Genomic DNA, 20837 nt, shown 5'->3' with positions numbered 1-20837 from the left:
GACAGGTCTAGTGTTTAAGGATGAGCTGTGTTTTAGTTTAACTTGTAACCGATTTAATATTAACTAATAGGATTTATTAATATGATTTATGATGCAATGAAAAAAATAGACATGTACACACAATCTCTCGGAAATAAATCATACACCATAATAAAATCATCCCTAAAGAAACAAAATTACATAGACATTGATTGAACTTGTCTACATTATTTTATCCAAAAGAAACAAAATTACATAGACATCGATTAAAATTGTCTACATTATTTTATGAAATAATAAATATAAGGACCTAAAGATTAATCAAGCCGGAAAACATTACAATTATTTTCTTGTTTATTTTGCTCGTGTAATAAATCAATAAATAAAACGTTTCAAACTCTAAAAGAAAAACAAGGAAACCATAGCCAAAAGGGCCAAACTTGTGAAAGCAACCGGTGGTGCACGGGTGATGTGTGACGATGAGAACCATGATTTGAATCTTGTCCATGAATCTTTAGGATCATAAGGCACAATCTGAATATTGAACTTGCAATAACCCTTAGAAGGATCAGTCTCAACTTCAGTAGCCAAACCTCCAAAATCACAACTATCTTTTGATTGGTTTGATGCTTGAAAATAAGCATTCAAGGCGTAAGATGTTTTATCAGGACTACTAAGACCACTACAGGATCCACCTTCAGCGAAGGCACTACAATCAGCATTGTCACAAGCATACAACAAGCTCTCATGGAGTTTGTGTTTGTCCAAAGACTTTTGTGCCTTCAAAACACACCACTTCTTAGATTGATATTCGACGTCTTTGACTCCTATCAACGTTTTGTTTTCGTCTTTTCCATTTAAGCTCATATTGAACTTCGGTTGACCTGCATAGTCAAAGATACCCCAATGTCGCTCGAAGTTCCCGGGAAGTATGCTTTTTGCATCTTCATCAAGCAGTTCGAAAAGGTACACTTCAATGTGCCCAGGACGCAAAGGCGTCCCTTCTTTGGCTGCTAATCGTGGTAAAAGCCCTTTATAAAATCTTGAAGCCAGGGTTTTGTTGGCCAATACGTTTCCATCTGTGGGCCAACCTATCTCCCCAACTATAATAGTCATGTTCTCATGACCGGCTTGTTTTAGAGCTGACACACAAGTGTCATAACTCGCATCGAACACATTAGTGTAGTCGATGTTATCATCTGTGATACCAACGTTACCGTCAAAAAAAGCAAAATCGCTTGGATAACTGTCATCTGACAAGGCAACACTCGTAAACGGGTAAATATTGACAATAAATGGAGCATTATGCTTAGCTAGGAAATCGGCTATATCTTCAACTTGGTCGGAAATTTCAGGACGAAAAATCCCTGCAGATGGAAATGGCTTCCATGGTGGGGTCATATAAATATCCTCATTGAATGGAACTGAGGCCTTGATCCTGTCTCCTAAGCTCAACTTATCAAGGGCTCTTTGAATATTCTCTAGGGCCAGAAGTGTTGAGTTGATATACATATTCTCATAATCCTCTCGAAATGGCTCGTTACCAACCGCTACCATCCTACATTATTATAAACAATAAATCATTATTTTTACAATGCTTGAAATCCATATTTTCATTCGAGGGACAAAACTCTTGTCTTTGTTAGTGTATCCAACATCGATGTGGTACGATTGTATAAATGTCTATGTATGTTGGAGTCTATAATTCTCCATAAGGGCTCACATAAGAACCCACATATATCTTATGGTCCTCTATCGCTGGAACATAAAAACCTAGGGTTTGATCTTATAAACACGGATTCAAGATAATATATTTTCATATACCGAATAGTAAACATGTTCAAGAAATAAAAGCATACGTTATTTTGACATTATGATCAATGTGTTTGACAACATTGTCCTTGACCCAATGCTTGGCTTTGGTCTTATTGGTCATTTCCTCGAGTTCAGAATTCTTGACAGCCACCATGACCTCAATATTTGTTTCCGCGAAGGTGTTTAGTACGTTTTCATCGGCATCGAACAACTTCACCTTCTCAATTTCATTATCTTTCAACATTTGAACCACTTTTTCGGGTGGTAATTGGTGGTAAGCTTTTGTACCCCAATTCACACCCAACCCTTCAACATTTGAACCAAAAAGGCTCAACACAATTGCACCTACAAACAAAACATTCACCATATTCCAAAATCTTTCCATTCCTTCTTCTCCACACAAAACAATATTTTTAGCTAGCAAGACTCTACAAGAATATAAGAAACATACGTATCTAGAATTTGGGATTGAAACAATAACAATAGAAATTAGCAAAATAGGTCACTGAATGAAGGGCCAAAAAGTGTCCTCGAGTTATGTATGTAACTTGTCAAGTGACTCTTCATATAAAAACTTCTACTTCCCTTGGTCACCAACACTTTCCCTCAAAATTTGGGACAAAGATCCACAAATTATGCCTTCAAAAATAGCCCCATAAAAACCTATTTTAAGGAAGTTTGCTCTCAAAGAGAAGATGTCAAAATCAATATTTGAAAAGTTTCCATACGTCTCTTCGTAACATATTATTACTTGAATCATCAAATACAACATGATGACACAATCAAACACTATTAATAGATGTAAAAACTAAAAACTATAAGAATCCATAAATGTATCATCAATTCGTAAAATCACTCTCAAAATGACAATAATTTATGTATCTACATCAAAAATCAAAACTACAACAACAATAACACAAAAACAATCGAGTAAACAAAAAGATAAACTGAAGATCGAGAAGCATCAGAATAAGTCCCCACTATCTGAATATTAAACCTGCAAGTCTCTGTGGATATATTAAGCGTCGTCACCATAGCCAAACCTTGAAAATTACACGCCATTTCATCTTGATTTTGCACCTGAAAATACGCATTAAATGCATACGAAGCATTCGCATTTGCATCCAACCCATTACACGATGATCCATACCCGAGTGGAGTACAATCAGCAAAAGTACAAGCGTAATTGATATTCTCCCCCAATTTGCTCAAATCCTTCGCATCTGGGTTGAATTGACACCATCGTTTCTCTTGATACCTCACATTTTGCGCCGGAACTAGAAACGAGTTCTGACCTCTGCCGGAGATGTCCATGGCGAACTTCGGTTGTCCGTCGTACCGGAAAATCCCCCAGTGACGTTCGAAGCTTCCCGGAGCTATGCTTTTAGCGTCCTCGTCGATGAGCCCAAAAAGGTAAACTTCAATTCCGCCGGGACGGAGTGGAGTACCTTTGTTGGAGGCGAGACGGGGTAGAAGACCGTTGTAGAAACGATACGCCATGTTTATGTTCGCGTTTTTGTCGCCGTCGGTGGGCCACCCTACTTCTCCGACGATGATCGGCATGTCACCAAAGCCTGCTGCTTTTAAAGCGGAAACTAAGGTGTCGTAGTTTGCGTCAAACACGTTGGTGTATTGGATCCCGTTGTCGACGATTGGCTGGCTTGCGCCGTCGAAGAACGCGTAGTCCACCGGAAAATCGTCGTTGCCGTAGAGGCTGAGGAAAGGGTAGATATTGACGGTGAAAGGAGCGTTGTTTTTGGCGAGAAATTGGACGAGTTGGACCATTTGGTCGTTGATGTCTGGTCGGAACCTCCCGGCGGAAGGGACTGGGTTGTCGGTCGGAGAACCGTAGACATCGGCGTTTGAAGGTACGGTGGCTTTCACGGTGTCGCCATGGCCAGCTTCGTTCAGGGCATTTTGAATATTCTGCAGCGCCGGGAACGTTGTTTTCAGATTCGACCCGTTGTATGCCGTCAAAAACGGCTCGTTGCCGACGGCGACGTATCTGCCATTAACGATGAAGAAAACATTTTGTCAAACCCTAAAACCCTATCAAACTTACTAAAATAATTTGAATTTATGATTTCTGAATTATTGCAAATAAATTTTAATAAAATTAAATATATGAAAATAATAAAATTATAGTACAAGTAAAGATCCATAATTTTTGGAAATTACTTCGACAACAAAAAACAACCACATGTTTCACACATAAAATATCTCAATGGCCTACAACGTACAACTCCCGATGCATACAGTACAACAAATAATGCATACTGTATAGCATCTAAAAAGCACACGCTCACTACTGTAAAGGTCACGCGGTTTAGGATTATACAAAAACCAAAACAGAGTACAACTATCCAAATCACGAGTTTTTCTACAACGGATACAATGTACAGCTTCATATGCATAACGTACAAGCTGAAACAGCTTCATTTGTCTAGATTTAGTAATTTTAGTATTGGAAAACAAGATTTTACGTTTTTACATGTTCAAAGAAAGAACAGCATATAATGCATATAGTACAACAAGTAAAGCACAAAGTTTGTATCGGAACTTACTTGATATTAACACCGCCGTTGAAGTTATAACGCGTGACGTTACGCTGCACGAATTTCTTAGCTCGGCTGTAATCATTCATGGCGAGGAGCTGATCGTTCGGAATAGCAATCATAACTTCGATGCCGGAGCCGGCGAGTGCACTCATCGTCGATTGCTCGGCGTCAAAAAGCTTCACTTTAGTAATCCCGTTGTCTTTCATCATCTGAACCACCGTTTTCGGATCCATCTTATGCGTCGCCATCGTCCCCCAGTTCACACCCAGACTTTCAACTTCAGCCCTAATAAAAATCAGGCCCGTGAATAATACCCAAACGGCAGTTCTCACCCCTGACATTATTTGTCTATTTGATTTTCAAAGCGAGTGAGAAAACAGCCGGGAGTCTCGAATCTCGATTGAACACAAATCAGATCTTATGGGTGTTGTTTGTTTCAGAATATAAATCTAGATGTGGGGTTTTTTCTTCAGGGAAAACTAGAATCGATTGAATAGAGATAGTGAAGATATAACTTGTAAGGGGCAAAAATGGCGGTTGAGAAGAGGCGAAAAGAGGGGGATCGAACTGCGAATTTTTCTGGGGGTTTCTTCAAGAAGAAAAAGAGAGATCGTGGAGATGCGTGTGTATGTATTGAATGGATAAAAGTCGGCAAATCTCTCCTATGAAGTCGGTGTGTGTGATAGAGAAGAACAAGTGATTCTCAACCTGAAAGAGAGAGGAAAGTAGAGAATTTAAAAGGGAAAAAGAATTTGAAATCGATTAGAAGAACGTTATTGGATTTTTGTTTTATTATCTGCAGCATAAATTTTGAAAAAATAAATAAATATTAAAATTGGAGATATTTTTGTGTATTTAATTGGTTAAAAAAAGTAATTAAAACGGTTGTTTTAGAGTTTTAAATTTAATTAAGTTCCTTCTTTATTTGGGCACCTTTGTTGTGACTCATCTACAAAGCTCCAACAAAGTATTATTTAGTGAAAAAATTAATACCATATGTTTTAAACTTATGGTTATGTATATATGTTATAAATTTATAACTAAAGACTTATAAAAAATATATTTTGTTTTCAATTTTTATGTGCTTATAAATTTATTGGTTAGAAAAATAAAAGAGCAATTGCAAATTTAACAAAATACATTAATTACTTTGTGCAAAATAACAAAAAAATTAAACGAAAATTGTATTTTAGCCACTAAAATCGCAGATGGGTATAATCCATCTGCGATTTCGTCATGCCATCTGTGAACGTACAAGTAGCTAAAGCACAAACGTGTTTTAGCCACTTGTATGTTTGCAGTTTTTTTTTTATTTTTTTTTTTATATGTCCATCTGCGATTTCCTTTCTATTCACCTGCGATTTAGTGAATTTTTTTTGTTTTTTTTTTAATTACAAAATTGATAGGTTTTGACTACGAAACAACTTTATTATATATAAATTTTTGCAAAAAATTATCATTTCTGTTGTTATTGCGTTGAAAAATTTGCTAAAAGATACGTTATTGTTTTTGTTTTTATTTTTATTTTTATTTTTATCTTTGTCGTGTAGAAAAAAAAGTATAAGTTTGTTTGTAATTACAAGCAGCCAAGCAGTTGCGATGGTCAACAATCATGGCCACAAAATGTTGTTTCCAGTCCCATCCCAGTTAAGTTACGGCTCGTCGACCGACCTCACTCTTTTTTTACTTAATTCTTAATCTAATTATTAGTTAAACCCTTCCCGTCGTTTAAAATTAATCTCTACTAAACTGTTAACTTTCTTGTTAATCTGGACTATTATTTTTTTGTTGGTTGAAAATGTTATAAATATGACAGCTAATAATAATTTATTAGCTTTTAATTGTAATTTGAAGAAAAAAAAGGAAAGAAGTTGCATTCACTTTAAGTGGTATTGTCCGTAGTAGAAATAGAATGTCCAATCTAATTAATCATGCATCAAGTAAAGTCCAAATCCAATCAACAGCTGCACAAAATAAAATATAGAATTGTCAACTCATATATAAGAGAGAGAGTTTCTCTAAAAAAGATAATGAAAAAAAAACATTTTTATATAAAATAGCTACGAAATCGCAAATGGAATGTACAAAATCGCAGATGGACTGTTCCATCTGCGAACGTACAAGTTCCTAAAGCACAAATGTGCTTTAGACACTTGTACGTTCGCAAATGAAAATACGAAATCGCAGATGGGCTTAATCAATCTGCGATTTTAAGGGTTAAGTTTGTAATTTGAGTTTTTTTTGCTATTTTACACAAAGTAATTTGTGTATTTGGCTAAATTTGTAATTATCTCAAAATAAAATAACAACCGAACATGTCCCAATATAAATGTGTTCTTATTGAAAGCTACGATTGTGATCGTTAGGTTATTGATTCGTAACCGAACATGTCTCAATATAAAGGAGTTCTTATTGAAGCTACGATTGTGATCGTTAGGTTATTGATTCGTAAACATAAAAGTAACTTTTTTTGGTAAATAAATACGTGAAGATCGATTATGATAGATACATTTTGATGAGAAACTTTTTGTGTACAGCTATTAGTTTAATGTGTTATATTAATTTAGTTTCAAAAATAAATTAGTTTTTAAGAAGACAATTTTTATTAGTCGTACGTTTTGTAATGATAATTAACAAGAGTTAGAGTATTTTTTATAAATATTTGTGTGTTTCTTAAAGATTTTATTTTTACATATAGGCAATTGTACGTTTAATGCATTGTATAAATTTTTTAATGCATTGTATAAATTTATAAGCTTAACAAATCTCTACACATACGATGATACGAAACATATATTGGATATCCACAAAAGTTTATATATTCAATTGAACAAATCATTACAAACTTATACACAAAGACGTATATCACTGTAATTTTTAAGTTTTTATTGCATCTTTTATTTTTCATTTACGTTTAAATTTATAAATAATTGTTTTTTTTTTTTTTCTAACCTATGATTTTCGTGAGTTTTAATCTAGTAATAAAATATACACAAAACTTCATAAACGATGCTCATTGTTTTGATTTTGTCCTCAAAACAGATTTTATGAAACATTTTTTGTGCATGAAATTATGGATAAATGTCACTTAAAGATATTTTGTAAAACTTCACTTAAGAACCATTTATTAAACCGTCTAAAGATCATTTCTAAAATTTCACCTAAAAGACCATGTGTGAAACTTCACCTAACGACCATTTGATTTTTAAGTTTTTTTTTCTTAATTTTTTATATGTAAGTTTTTTTAGCTTTTTATTATTTATTAAATATTACAACTATATTTTATTTACTATATAAATAAATTTTGTTATTTAAATTATATATATATATATATATATATATATATATATATATATATATATATATATATATATATATATACTTTTTAGGAACTTTTTAATATTAAAAGTTTGGCCACAAAACTTTAACGGTTTGACAACTTTGATCTATTTTCTAAAAATTTGCTAATTCTTACCCCTTTAATTTTTTAACCGTGTTGAAACTTCTGATCATTGAAGTCAAAACTTTTATATTTTTTCATAAAACGGTCCGGAAAAAACTCCGGGCTTTTCATCCTTGCACTACGTCTGTCATATTTATCGATTCGGAAACAATATTAAAGTTTCTGGCTCCCGCTTAGCGGGGGTAACCTTTCTAGTTATTATTATTATTATTATTATTATTATTACTAAGCTTATATTTTGAGTTTTTTAAGTGTTTATATTACACGATCTAAAATATGCTTTTATAAAATATATATTTTTAAAACTATTTTGAATATTGTTATGAAGCTTAGGAATAGTAAATTGAACATTTTTTTGGCAGAAATGGCCACTGCACTTTGCTCCTTATTCTTTACCTATTTTGACATTTTTGGTCCTTACAATCAATATTTTTACACTTTTTAGGAACCTTTTAATATTTAAAGTTTGGTCACAAAACTTTAACGGTTTGACAACTTTGATCTTTTTTCTAAAAATTTGCTAATTCCTACCCCTTTAATTCTTTAACCGTTTTGAAACTTCTAATAATTGCAGTCAAACTTTTACATTTTTTCATAAAACGGTCCGGGGAAAACTCCGGGTTTTTCATCCTTGCACTACGTCTGTCATATTTATCGATTCGGAAACAATATTGAAAGTTTCTGTCCCCTGCATAGCGGGGGTAACCTTTCTAGTTTAAACTATAATACATGATTGAATATTTTCGTTTTCTATTTTTTTCTAAAAATATTTAATATACGAAAATCGTTTTATCTATTAATTTTTATGTGCTATTATTTTCAACATTTATTGTTATTTTTTATTTAAATATATTTATTATTATAAAAAAACGATACATTATTATTTCTGAAACACAAACATTTTAAACATGTAAACTATTTTTATTTTCCTTTAAAGAAAATGAATTTAATGAACTTAATGTTATATTACTCATTGTTAGATACATTTCATGCATCCATTTTGTAGTTTTACTCAATAAAAGTGCATTGCATTTAGGTTTAAACTCATGCATGTTGCATATTTTTCGGGATTTTTCATGATGCAATTTCATTCACATGTTTTTCTAATATTTCAGGGACTTTTGGAGGTAGGATCTTAGTTGAGGTGATGAATAAGAGATATGGATGAAGTTTCGGGACTTGTGGAGCATCGAGGAGGAAGATATCAAGAAAATGAAGATTTTAGCTTTACATAGATTTACACGGCCGTGTAAATGCAAGCCTTGTGTTTACATGAGCCGTGTAAACGCATACTCATGAGCAGTGTACTTCGAAGACCTGGCCAAATTGAGCAATATACTTTTTTGTGTTTACACGGCCGTGTAAATTGGTAGTGTTAGTTTACATGGGTCGTGTAAACGAGGTCGTCAGTTGAAATAAGTTTTTCTCCTTTCTAAAGTTATGCAAATGGTTCCAGAAGAAGGGGGATCGATTTGGTGAGTTCTAGGAGGAGATTTTGGGAGCATTTTGAAGACAATTGTTGCTTGAAAACATTTAGATTTCACTTGGATTTTAATTTGTAAGACTTTAACTTCAAATTCTAGGTTTGTGCTTGTTCTAGTCATGAGTGGCTAGAAACTTAACTCTCCAACTTCATGTATTGACAATTATATGTATCAATTCAATCATTTGACTTGGTGTTTGTTTTAAATGCTATCTAATGAATTTGATTTTGTTTTAATTGAAGGTTTGATTTCAATTCTAGTTCTTTTTGGCCAATTGAGTTAGGGTTAAATCACTCATGTTATCTATTACACAAAATCCGTAATTGTTTTGTAAAATAGAACAAGTAACAAGTATTAAATCATACTACTTGCAATGATTCTAGTACAAATCAAATTCACACATTCTAACACTTCCAAGCTTATGAGAAGTATTGAATGTTGTTTGTAAAATTCACACAAAGCATAATGCAATCTTTCCACCTATTCTAAGAACTTGTTTAGATTAGGTTAGTTAGATTAGAATTAGTTAAAGAGCTTATTTTAATTAATTAAAGTGGTGAATGTGAATTGCTAGAGCTTATTAGCATTTCTAATACCAACTTATATGGAATTAAACAAATATCATTTCATATTTTTAATCACATTGCTAATTAGTCTTGCATAGAGTTGGAGTACTTACAAATCTTGAATTTATTTTACTTAATCAATTGCTATTTATTACTTCAGTCCTTTATTTGAATCATTGTATCTAAACCTCCCCCGCCCCCTTTTTTGTGATCTCATTTGTACCTTACGCAAAAAGGGTATAAGCACTTATCTCGTGTCTCTGAGGATCAACCTTACTTACCTTGTATTACATTTTTATTACAAAGTAGTAGTGTTTAAAGAGTTATTTTTACCCATTTATTTGTTAGGTCTGGCACGCCTAACAAATTGGCGTCGTTGCGGGGGACATGGTGTTACTAATTGTTTATGCCTACATCTTTTTGTATAGGTACACCATTGCCAATTGATTCGAAGATAAAGAAAACTGCAAAAAAGTTAAGGAAGCAAGCCAAACTTCATAAGAAGCAACCGGGCTCTGGGACTTCTTCATCATCTAACCCTCTAGTAATCAACATTTGGGAGGACATACATCTCTCAAGTGTGTCTGCATCTGAAACAGAAATCCTATCACTCTCATCTCAACCATCCTCACCCAAAAATACCACTCCACCATCTTCACCTACTTATAATATCCCAAACAATACACCCACAGAAACTTCAACCACTACTCACACCATAGGAGATAACCATGGAGGGAATCCACCTCCAAACCCACCACCCAAACAAACTCTCTGTCAATGGTCGAGGCAAGAGGTTACTCAACAACCTCTTTGCATCACATATCCGACAGCCACAAATCTTGAACTTAAATTCGGACTCATCCACCTACTCCCTACCTTTAGAGGTTTGGAAAATGAAGATCCCCACAAGTTTCTAACAAAATTCCATGTTGTGTGTGTGGACATGAAACCACACAATGTCACAGAGGATCAAATCAAGCTTAGGGCATTCCCCTTCGCAGTGCAAGATGCAGCTAAAGATTGGCTCTACGACCTCCCACCGGGGATGGTTGCTACTTAGGTAGATCTTGCGCGCCTCTTTTTGGATAAATACTTTCCCGAGATGAAAGCTTTAGCCCTACGGAGGGAAATCATTGGAATCAAGCAACATAAAAGAGAAGCATTCCCCTTAAAAGAGAAGCATTCCCCTTCACATAGGGGCCGCGTACCCCAATTCTGTGAGTGGCCGGGTACGCCCAACGTACAGTTTTGGTACGCGCAGCGTAACCCGGAGGGTTGACTTTTGGTTGACTTTTAGGGTTTAGTCAATGGTTGGATCTTTGAGCCATAAGAGGGGTAAAATGGTCTTTTACCCTTCTAAGAGAGCTTAGAGAGGGTTTAGTCTAGCCTTTGAGAGTTGTATTGATTAGATTAATTATTCCATGTGATTAGGCGAAGGCTAGACCAGATTTACCGAGTTACCGGAGGTGAGCCTTCTCACTATACTTTACCTAGAGTGGTAATTAGAGTTATGTGACAGAGTATGTTGTATGCTATTATATGATGTGATATCTATGTGATTCTGTGCTATATGCGATTCAGCGTTTACAGAGTTAGGACCGAAAGGTCCACAGATTTAGGACCAGAGGGTCCAAAGAGTTATGGGACTAGAGGGTTCCACTTAGACACTTTGACCAAAGGGTCATACAAAGTTATAGCCTCGAGTGGCTAATATGTGTTGTATGTGGTATTTTGGGGAACTCACTAAGCATTTATGCTTACAGTGTTATGTGTTATGTGTTTCAGGTACTAGCGACGATCGCGGGAAGGCGCCCACACAATCCGTACACACAGACCGTGGATTTTATTTGTGATCTTGGGATATGTTTTATTTGATTACAATTGTTGAACATGAAATTTGAGAATGTTTAAATGATAATTATGTTGTTTGAAAAATGTAAAATTGTTTTGAAAATTTACGTCGTTACAAGTTGGTATTAGAGCCTTGGTTTGAGGGATTCGGACGCACCTTCGGGGGTATCTGAACTCAAACTGAGGATTTGAGGAATTTTTCGCAATAAAACAATTTTTCTAAAAAGAGTAAAAGGTTTTAAGACGAGCAGAACAGAGCAGTGTGTACGGTCAGCCAACACCCGAACGGTGATTTCCCAAAATACCCTTACATTATGTGTTATTAGATACGTTATGATATGTTATGCATGCTAGAGCAGGCTAGGTACGCATATTAGGACTAGAGTGGCCTGATTTGTGATGCCTTAGCCTAGGAGATTTCTGCTGCTATGTGATGCTTGAGAGTGAATAGGTAGCAGCGAGGAGCGTATGAGAGGTCTGCTAGAGAGTGGCCTGTGCGTAGCAAGGTTAGAGTACTTGCGATCTGGGATCCTAGGATGGGGACTTGGGGTGAATACTGATGCGGTGTGGAAGGTAGTATAAGGGTCCGTACTACTGGAAACACCGGATCAGTGCGCAGTCCAAGTAAGAATCCTTAGGGTACTAATGTAACACTCATAATCAGGAAGACCAAGAAAGGAAAGAAAAGCCCTAAGTCAAAGGAGTCAACTCGTCGAGTCCAAGGAGGAACTCGACGAGTCGGAGCGTGACCCGTGTCGCGGATTAAGTGACTGGCTCGTCGAGTCGGGGAGACTGACTCGGCGAGTCTGGTCTAGGTTGGGAAACCCTAATTTCCGGACTTGGTACCCTATTTAAGCATCATTTCAGACCTCCACCCCAGCCTCCATCACTCCCTTTACCTACTCTCAAAACCCTAAGCCTCCATTGTAGTGCTCTCAAGCTTTCTTTGCCATTTTTGGGTGCTTTGAAGCTAGAATGAAGAAAGGAACCTTTGGTGATTCAAGAATTGGCAGTAGATTCTGAGTTGGTGTGATATTTCAGATCATTTGAAGGTATGAAGCTCATACCTTGGCTGTTATTCATTTAGATCCCCTTTCCTAGTTAGATTTTATCATTTTTGGGGCCATTTCCAAGGCCAATTCGTGTATTGTGCCTTGGTGAGCAAAGAGAACTTCATATATAGGTTCGTCTTGGCCCAGAAACCCATAAAGTATTAGTCTTTAGTGTATTGGTGAAGCATGTTTGTCTCAAACGCTAGCCCTAGAGTGTTTCAAGCCTATAAATCCTTGGTTTCACATAAAGTTTGCAACTTTACGTGAAGGGTGGGCCTTAAAAGTGTGGATCTACAGTTTGGAGCCCCTGCATGGCTCGAAAAGTCATTGTATGGATTAGGAACTAAAGCGACTCGGCGAGTCACATGGGTGGACTCGGCGAGTTGTATGAAGATGGGCAGGAACTCGACGAGTTGGAAGAACAACTCGGTGAGTCTGTTGAAGGTCGCCTTGGACTCGACGAGTCTGTTCTTGGACTCGGTGAGTTTGGTCGCAGAACCCTAATCTTCTCTCGTTAAGACGCAGATCAGTGAGTTGAGTGGTGACTCGGTGGGTTTGGTCAGGATGGGACTCGGAGATCGTTGAACTCGAGGAGTCTTGGGGTGACTCGGCGAGTTGAGTGGTACTTTGAAGTATTATGAGTTTAAGAACTTGGTGAGTTTACGGGTTGACTCGGCGAGTAGAGTCAACTGGAAGGTTGACTTTGACCAGGAATTTGACTTTGACCAGAGTTGACTTAGTTTGACTTCTAGAGTTCAGTTTAGGCTAAGTGTTATTTCTGGTATTGGTAGCTCAGGGAGCTAGAGGAGCAACATTTCAGAGAGTTGTCGGATAGCATCCAGAGGGTTATCGGCCGAGTTCAGCAGTTCAGGTGAGTTTTCCTTCTAGTAGGAACGGGTCTACGGCCACAATGCCGACCCGTCTAGTTAGCAGTAGTTTCCGGACTCCGGTCCGATGTAGTAGTTCGGTGTGCTTGACTTCTTTGTGATTCAAGCATGTTTTTGTGTTATGTGTTATGGACTTCGGTTTGATGCAGTATGCAGTATATGTGCTTATTCTAGTTGATATGTTATGCTCAGTCAGTTTCCGGACTTCAGTCCAATGCAGGGGCAAGGCCGCGGTTAGTCCGGACTTCGGTCCGATGCAGTTAGCCGGACTTCGGTCCGATGCAGGGGGCAAGGCCGAAGTTAGTCCGGACTTCGGTTCGATGCGCAGGGCAAGGCCCCAGTTAGTCCAGGCTTCGGCCCGATGCAGTTTTCAGATTTCGGTCCGATGCAGGGGCAAGGCCCCAGTTAGTCCGGACTTCGGTCCAATACAGTGGGCAAGGCTCAGTATGTGCTTTATATGTTATTATATGGTATGTGGTAGTTTGGGGGAGCTCACTAAGCTTCGTGCTTACAATTTTCAGTTTTGGTTTCAGGTACTTCCGGTAGCGGAGGGAATAGCTCGGGATGATCGCATGGCACGCACCATATTTAGTCAGCCTGGGATGTTTCACTCTGATAATAAGATTATGTTTTGAATTAATACTTTGATTTTATGTTAAGAATTATTTCATGGTTTGATAATCATGGTTTAAGTAATGTTATTTAAACGAATTTTTTAGTTATGATTTTTGGGTTGTTACAACTAAAGAGCAAGCATGGTTGAGTGATCGAGTGTGAGTATACTCGAGCGGGTCTCTGATATTTTATGTTGTATTTCAGAGAGACAACATGGTTGGTACACGTCACACACCTGAGAGCAGCGACGTTAATGATGAGGAGATCTACAGGTTGATTCATGAGGAGGTGGCTACTGATGGGTTTTATGCATAAGAAACAATCCTATGTGCTCATACAAACCCTAATGCTTGGATCTAGGTTTCTCTATTGTACATGCTTTGAATCCAAGACTAATAAACTTAGATCTAACATATTATAAACTAAATTAGGGTTTATAAAATTACCTTTGATTGTTATATAGCAATAACAATCAATTCCTTGCTTGGATTGGCTTCAAAAGCTTAGTGCCTCAAGTGCTGCACCTCTAATGGAGTCACAAACACCATATACAACTTGGATGAAGAGGAGAAGAAAGGGGGCTGCCAAAAACGACTAGAAACCCTAGAGAATTAGTTTTCCACGTTTTTGGGGCCTATGGGGTCCTTTATATACTTGTGTGGGCTGCTAGGGTTTCAGTCAAAACCCTAATGGACACCTTAAACTCTAAGCAGCCCATGGAACCTTCTGGATAAGGCCATGGACGAAAATATGATGGGCTTCCATCATAATTTCGTTCACCCCTTATTCCTTTAGCATTCCTTAGCCCAATAACTCAATTATCTAATACTTGCAGTCTAGTCCCCTAAATTTAATTAATCTCTTTTAGCCACAAAATTAATTATCAATTAATTATTGACTAATATTAATTAAACAATATGATTTCTCCTTTAATATATTATTCTCATAATATATTAATAAATCATATTTAAACCTCTCTCTCCTTAATTCATCCTACATATTGCTATGGCGAAGGCAACCCAAAAGGACCATGCTCATAATCGGGTCAAGTACATACCAAAATAGTTATGGACTTAGACACTAATCCAACAGTCTCCCACTTGGATAAGTCTAATAACTATTTTCCGTATGACTTCAGAACCTGATCAGCAATCGTATCTTTCACAAGCCGCTGTCAACTTTGATCTTATCAGATAGCGTGTCCTCTAGATAAGGGATTATATATTCCTCCATTCTCAAGATATCGTATAGACAAAAGACATGAATTTCAATCATTCTCTCTATATTGTTTCCCGACTTCTGATTTATGACGACTGATAACAGACTACAATTGAACACATCAACTTAGTCTCGACTTGGCCAAGCGCTTAGGTGTCATCACTAAATCATCGAGAGGCCCACAGATATCGCTTTTATCCCACTTTGAGTAAAAGGAATGGATAAACTTTGACTCATATGCTTGCTTCCATTTACTGATCGAATCATACACAACAACAAGTTTTATAACACCAAGTTACTGGTGCGTTTACTTATTATCAATGTGCAACCGATCAACAAATAACAACTCACATGTCTCGGTTTCAAGAATATACAATATTATCGTCTCACTAATCACTCGTGATAAATCTATGAAGTGATCCAAGTGAGCGTGGGTTTAATCCAATACTCTAATCTTATCAAAGCACTCATGAACTCTGCAGCAAACTTGTGCTATGTCTAAACACTTCAGACAATCTACAGACAGATTCATGACAGTCTTTATTCATACCTACTCCCAACGTATGACTGACTGTGGATGTTTGAATAACCTAGTTATTCTGGAAGTCAAAACATGAAAATTAAAACATAACAATAATACTTAATCCTATATGGCCTCAAACTTGTGAGAGTAAATAAAACACTTCTATTTAACCACCATATTGATTACTCATTATTATCATTTACTGTTTCAGAAAATCAACTTATTACTCAAATTACAACAATAGCTATCCCATGCATAAAGCATGCACATTATGTTTCCTATGGTCCTTACTTTGTGAAATAGATTAATTAAAAAACATTTTCAATGATGCTCATTTCACAATTCCTTAATCCCCATTGTCAGTGTAAGCACACAAGGTTCTTGCCACTACTAGAATATGCTAGATTCTAACATTTTACGCAACGATCCTTTCGCAAAGTCATAGCACAAAAGTCACCAAGACTTGGCCAATGAAATTACAAAGTACTCTATCAGGAATTGTTAAAAGACAATTCTATAGACGTGAAGTCTCACATTCAAAGTACATTCCTTTGAACATCCTTCTTGCATAAAAGTTTCTAATCTAGACATAGATTCTTAATATCCAACTCCCAATATGGAAACATTTCCACATTTTCCATATGACAACTCATTCTTAATAGAATCTTATCTATTCATAATAATGTCGATATGGTCCATCCAATACCATACTTCCAACTTCTTACAAGCGACCAATCCTCAGCGAACTTTGGATCGTCCTTTGATGGTTGTTTAAATATTTTAGTCAAAACCAATTCTAGTCCTTTTTGCCTCTTAATGCGCTAGACATTTGGAAAATTTTTAGAATGGTAAATATTATAGCATTTGCAATTGATCCTATACCCGAAGCGTATGGGACACGATGCATAATGTCTCACATAAAGATATGATACTTTACCAATCTTTTGCCATAATATTTTATGTGTCATGTTCTCATAATTCGAACTATGAAGAGAGATGACATAATCATAATCGAATTTTAAGAACACACAATGGATCCTTTAACTGAAAATATTAAAATTTCTCAATCTAAGCTTTAGATTTTGAAACGAAGTATAATATTCTCTCCCTTAATTATATTAAAACAACTTTTCAACCCATGCAACTTTGGAAATTGAATCTTTTTTTTTCTATAATTAATATTGCTAACTTGCAATACTCACCATAATAATCATACAAGCATAACACTTATGCTCCCACTATCATGATGATTATTATCATATAAGCATAACACTTATGCTCCCACTAGCTTTGCCATGTATTCAGAAAACAAATGAACTTTCAGAAAACAATGCCTATTGAATTTCTGAAATTCATATTTCTAATACCAGATGCTTCGATAAGCCTTTATCTAGGCTTCTTAACCTTATACACCTTTGTCTTAGATAGCTCATATGTGTGTTTAAACAATTCAGAACTTATGTTACTAAGTTCCAAATGTTGAAACTAATTGCCAAATCTCATAATTCGAACTATGGAAAGGGATGCCGTAACCATAATCGAATTTTGAGAATACAATTTTCATAATCGCTATCTTCTTAAAATCTATTTTAGTGAAATCATTTCCTCACAGTCATTTTCATGAAGGAGGGAATCTTATGACACTTATATTTTATGGTGTATGAGTTCTTATCCATGTGAATTTGCCAAAACCAAGGTTTGCGACAAATCTAAACTCATATGGACTGAACTTTCTTAATCTTGATTTCTTTCCTTATGGTAACACGAGTGCCCACCATGTCTTCCAAGTAGTTTAGTAACTTGTCCTTACATATCAATGTACTTTCCATCGACTAAGGCTCTAGTATGCATTCAAATGAGAACTCATAGAACTCACATACGCAATTAACTCAATTGGAATGGCACAAAAACAAAATAATGTCAGCACGATAGGTTGCAAACCTCAAGTCGTGTGCTAGTGATGATCGATAAGGTTTATTCTTTATTTTTTCTTGAAACCTTTCAAGACCATTAAGACTTCCACTGACTCCTTGACATATACGATTCTCTTGTCAAGAAACATTTCTTGACAAAGCAAATATTCAAGAGTTAGTGTAGTTCTTATCAAGACAAAACACTTCACAAATTGGTCCTAGTTGGTCTTTGTCTTATCCAAGACATCACAACTTACCAATTTCTAATGTGCAAGAATAAGAAAACTTTTCCAAATTCCACATTTGATGAGTGTTATAAACCTACTTAAGACTTGTCACTCAATGTCACAATCTTGGAGTATGACTCTAAGACTTGATATTGGAACGAAGTATGATTGACTCTTTTATTTAACCATTTCTACAGTTCTCGATTCCTTTTCTTAGACATGCAAATGCACTAAGACTCACTTAGAGGATCAATTGAGATATGGTTCTTAATCATTAAGACTTCATCATAAAACACAATAAAAGGTACTCTCCCTTCTTCTTAGAATGGAGAAACTTTTATCTTTCTGCCTTCTTGATTCTTCTTATTCGTTTTGCTATTGATTGAAACCATTTCAGTTAACTCAGAATTATACTCAATCTTATAAGTATAACCATATTTACTAAACTTTAGTAAATCATGACGAATATCTTTGTCACTCTTGTGGTAGACTTGATCAACGTACGACCTAGTGTATTCGATCTCCTAGTCCTTCAATTGACACTTTGTCAAAGAATTAGTCTAAATTTCCCAAATGTGAAAGTTTTTCATTCATCATGCAATACACGTTGCATGATTCCAAGTTTCTGTCCAATTGAAACTTGGGTGATGAGAAACTCTCCCTATTTGGTAAACTCTTGATATGTCCACAAATAACATAATTAAGAATCAAATCCATTGTTGCTAATAATAGAAACATTCAAACATTAATTTTTTCATACATGCCATCGCAAGGATAAATAAATAAGATAAAATCAAAATTCATTTTATTGCGGAAAAAAATTTGTCCTTACAATGCAATTCAATTGAAAAACTATGTTATTACATATTTCTTAACAATCTATTCTAACTCCAAGTAGTAGCTCAAGAATCCATCCTTCAAGTAATGCGATCGAAATCCATTTCTTCATGATTAGATTCAGCTCACTTCTTCCCTCAAGCTTCCTCTCCTTTCTTCGATCCTACAAAACATCAAAATGTAATCTTATCACATCATGTATTAAAAATCTAGAATAGGAACTCAAAAGAGTTAGATAATGGATTTTACCTGAAGCAGAGCCATACGTCTTGACTCTCCCATCTCTTAGATTTCTCAGGTAGTTAGGGCAGCTTCGTCTCCAATGCCCCTTCTCTTGGTAATAAAAGCAAATGGACTCCTTTGGCACAGCACATCGGACAATCACAGACTTAGTTCTTTCTGCACTTCCAATGTTGCCAGTGTCCATTGAAGTTTGGGAGTTTGATTCACCAGACAAGTTTGCTTGACCAGCACGCCAAATCATTGCTGATTCAACAGCTATAAGCAAATAGGTGAGATTAATGAGGGTCACGTCGTGATCCATCATATAGTACTCTCTAACGAACTCACTATATGATTCAGGAAGTGACTGAAGAACCCAGTCAGCAGCCAACTCGCTTGAAATCTCAACACCCAACATGCTTAACCTATCAATGTGTGACTTCATCTCTAAGACGTGTGCACACACATGTTTCCCATCTTCGTGTTTACTTACCAAAAGGGCTTGAGTGAGCTTGAACTTTTCAAGCCTTTGAACTTGTGGGTCAGGGAGAACGATTGGAGGAGGTGGAGGAAGTGAAGCATGACTCTCATTTCCTTGATCGTATCTCGGAACGTCATCTTCATTTGGAAAGCTTGTTCCAAAGGATTTGGGAAGACCATTTTAAGATTCAGACATCTACAAAACGGGAGAAAATTCAAGTTATGTTGATTATAATTCTTGATGTAACACCCAAATGAAACATCAAGCTAGGATCCAACACAATATTCTACAACCTAGAAAAGGGATGCCGTAATCTAGTTGCAAAATATTTGAAGGTAGGTAAATGACGATTTACCAATTTCCACCATGAAAAACGAAAAGGAAGATTAAGTTTTAAATGAATTGAAACTCCTAGATCTTTTGAGATTCATTGAACTTTTCAATGGCATGTTTAATCTCGATTATGCCCTACTATTTGTGACTGGGATGCCGAGGATCAAAAACAAGGTGTGAATAACCATACGAATCACGTGGTGCACCCAATGCTACTATCACCTAATCAATGTGCCAGTTAGCCACACACACTCCATTGATCTATGACAAAGATCGAGTCACCCTTCGCAACCAATGTCATCCCCAAATTAGTGTGCCGGTTAACCACACACGCTCCACTAACGTTTGACAGGGGTACAAAGTGTAATTCTATGGATTAACATACAATTTCACATTTTTCCTAAAGTAACTATGATTTGGGAATTTGAAAAAGCATTTAGTTACTTTGTAATTCATTATACTTATAATGGAAGGTTTCTGTCCTATCCTACCCGTTCGGCTAACGACCCTCCACTAGTCAAGAGTGCGGTGGGTAAGAGTGGATAGCCATTCAATCGCCATTTTATAGGCAATTTCCTTAAACACCCCTTATAGACCAGCTTCGTGAATGAGGCCTACTAATGGTAAGACTGACTGTTTACTCATATATAATACTAGACTTTTAATGTTATATATAGTATAGGGTGTATTTTACACTTTTAAAATACTAGGTGGTTTAACTTAGTAAATTATACTTTTAATTTAATTAAATGTAAACCAAAATCTTTATGGGTTTATTAAATCACTTTTAATTATACACTTTAATTAATTAAT

The 20837-nt window shown here is 36.0% G+C and overlaps 2 protein-coding genes across 2 annotated transcripts; both read right to left on the bottom strand.

Annotated features, from left to right (window-relative positions):
- Window positions 1-251: 251 nt before the first annotated feature.
- LOC145092428 (glucan endo-1,3-beta-glucosidase 8-like) lies at window positions 252-2440 on the bottom strand. Its single transcript, XM_079030369.1, has 2 exons — window positions 1839-2440; window positions 252-1537 (listed from the first exon to the last, which is right to left on the bottom strand). The coding sequence occupies exons 1-2, from the start codon at window positions 2177-2179 to the stop codon at window positions 379-381; spliced, it is 1500 nt and encodes a 499-aa protein (XP_078886495.1). The 5' UTR covers window positions 2180-2440; the 3' UTR covers window positions 252-378.
- Window positions 2441-2568: 128 nt separating this feature from the next.
- On the bottom strand, window positions 2569-5107 carry LOC145092438 (glucan endo-1,3-beta-glucosidase 8-like). The gene is made up of 2 exons (XM_079030378.1): window positions 4359-5107; window positions 2569-3799 (listed from the first exon to the last, which is right to left on the bottom strand). Exons 1-2 carry the CDS (start codon window positions 4691-4693, stop codon window positions 2695-2697), a joined length of 1440 nt encoding a protein of 479 aa, XP_078886504.1. The 5' UTR covers window positions 4694-5107; the 3' UTR covers window positions 2569-2694.
- Window positions 5108-20837: the final 15730 nt, after the last annotated feature.

The sequence above is a fragment of the Lactuca serriola genome, chromosome 1, assembly GCF_051521515.1.
Source record: "Lactuca serriola cultivar US96UC23 chromosome 1, Lser_US96UC23_V15, whole genome shotgun sequence".
In the NCBI taxonomy this organism is placed as follows: Eukaryota; Viridiplantae; Streptophyta; class Magnoliopsida; order Asterales; family Asteraceae; genus Lactuca; species Lactuca serriola.
This window is presented reverse-complemented; position numbering and strand designations above follow the sequence as displayed.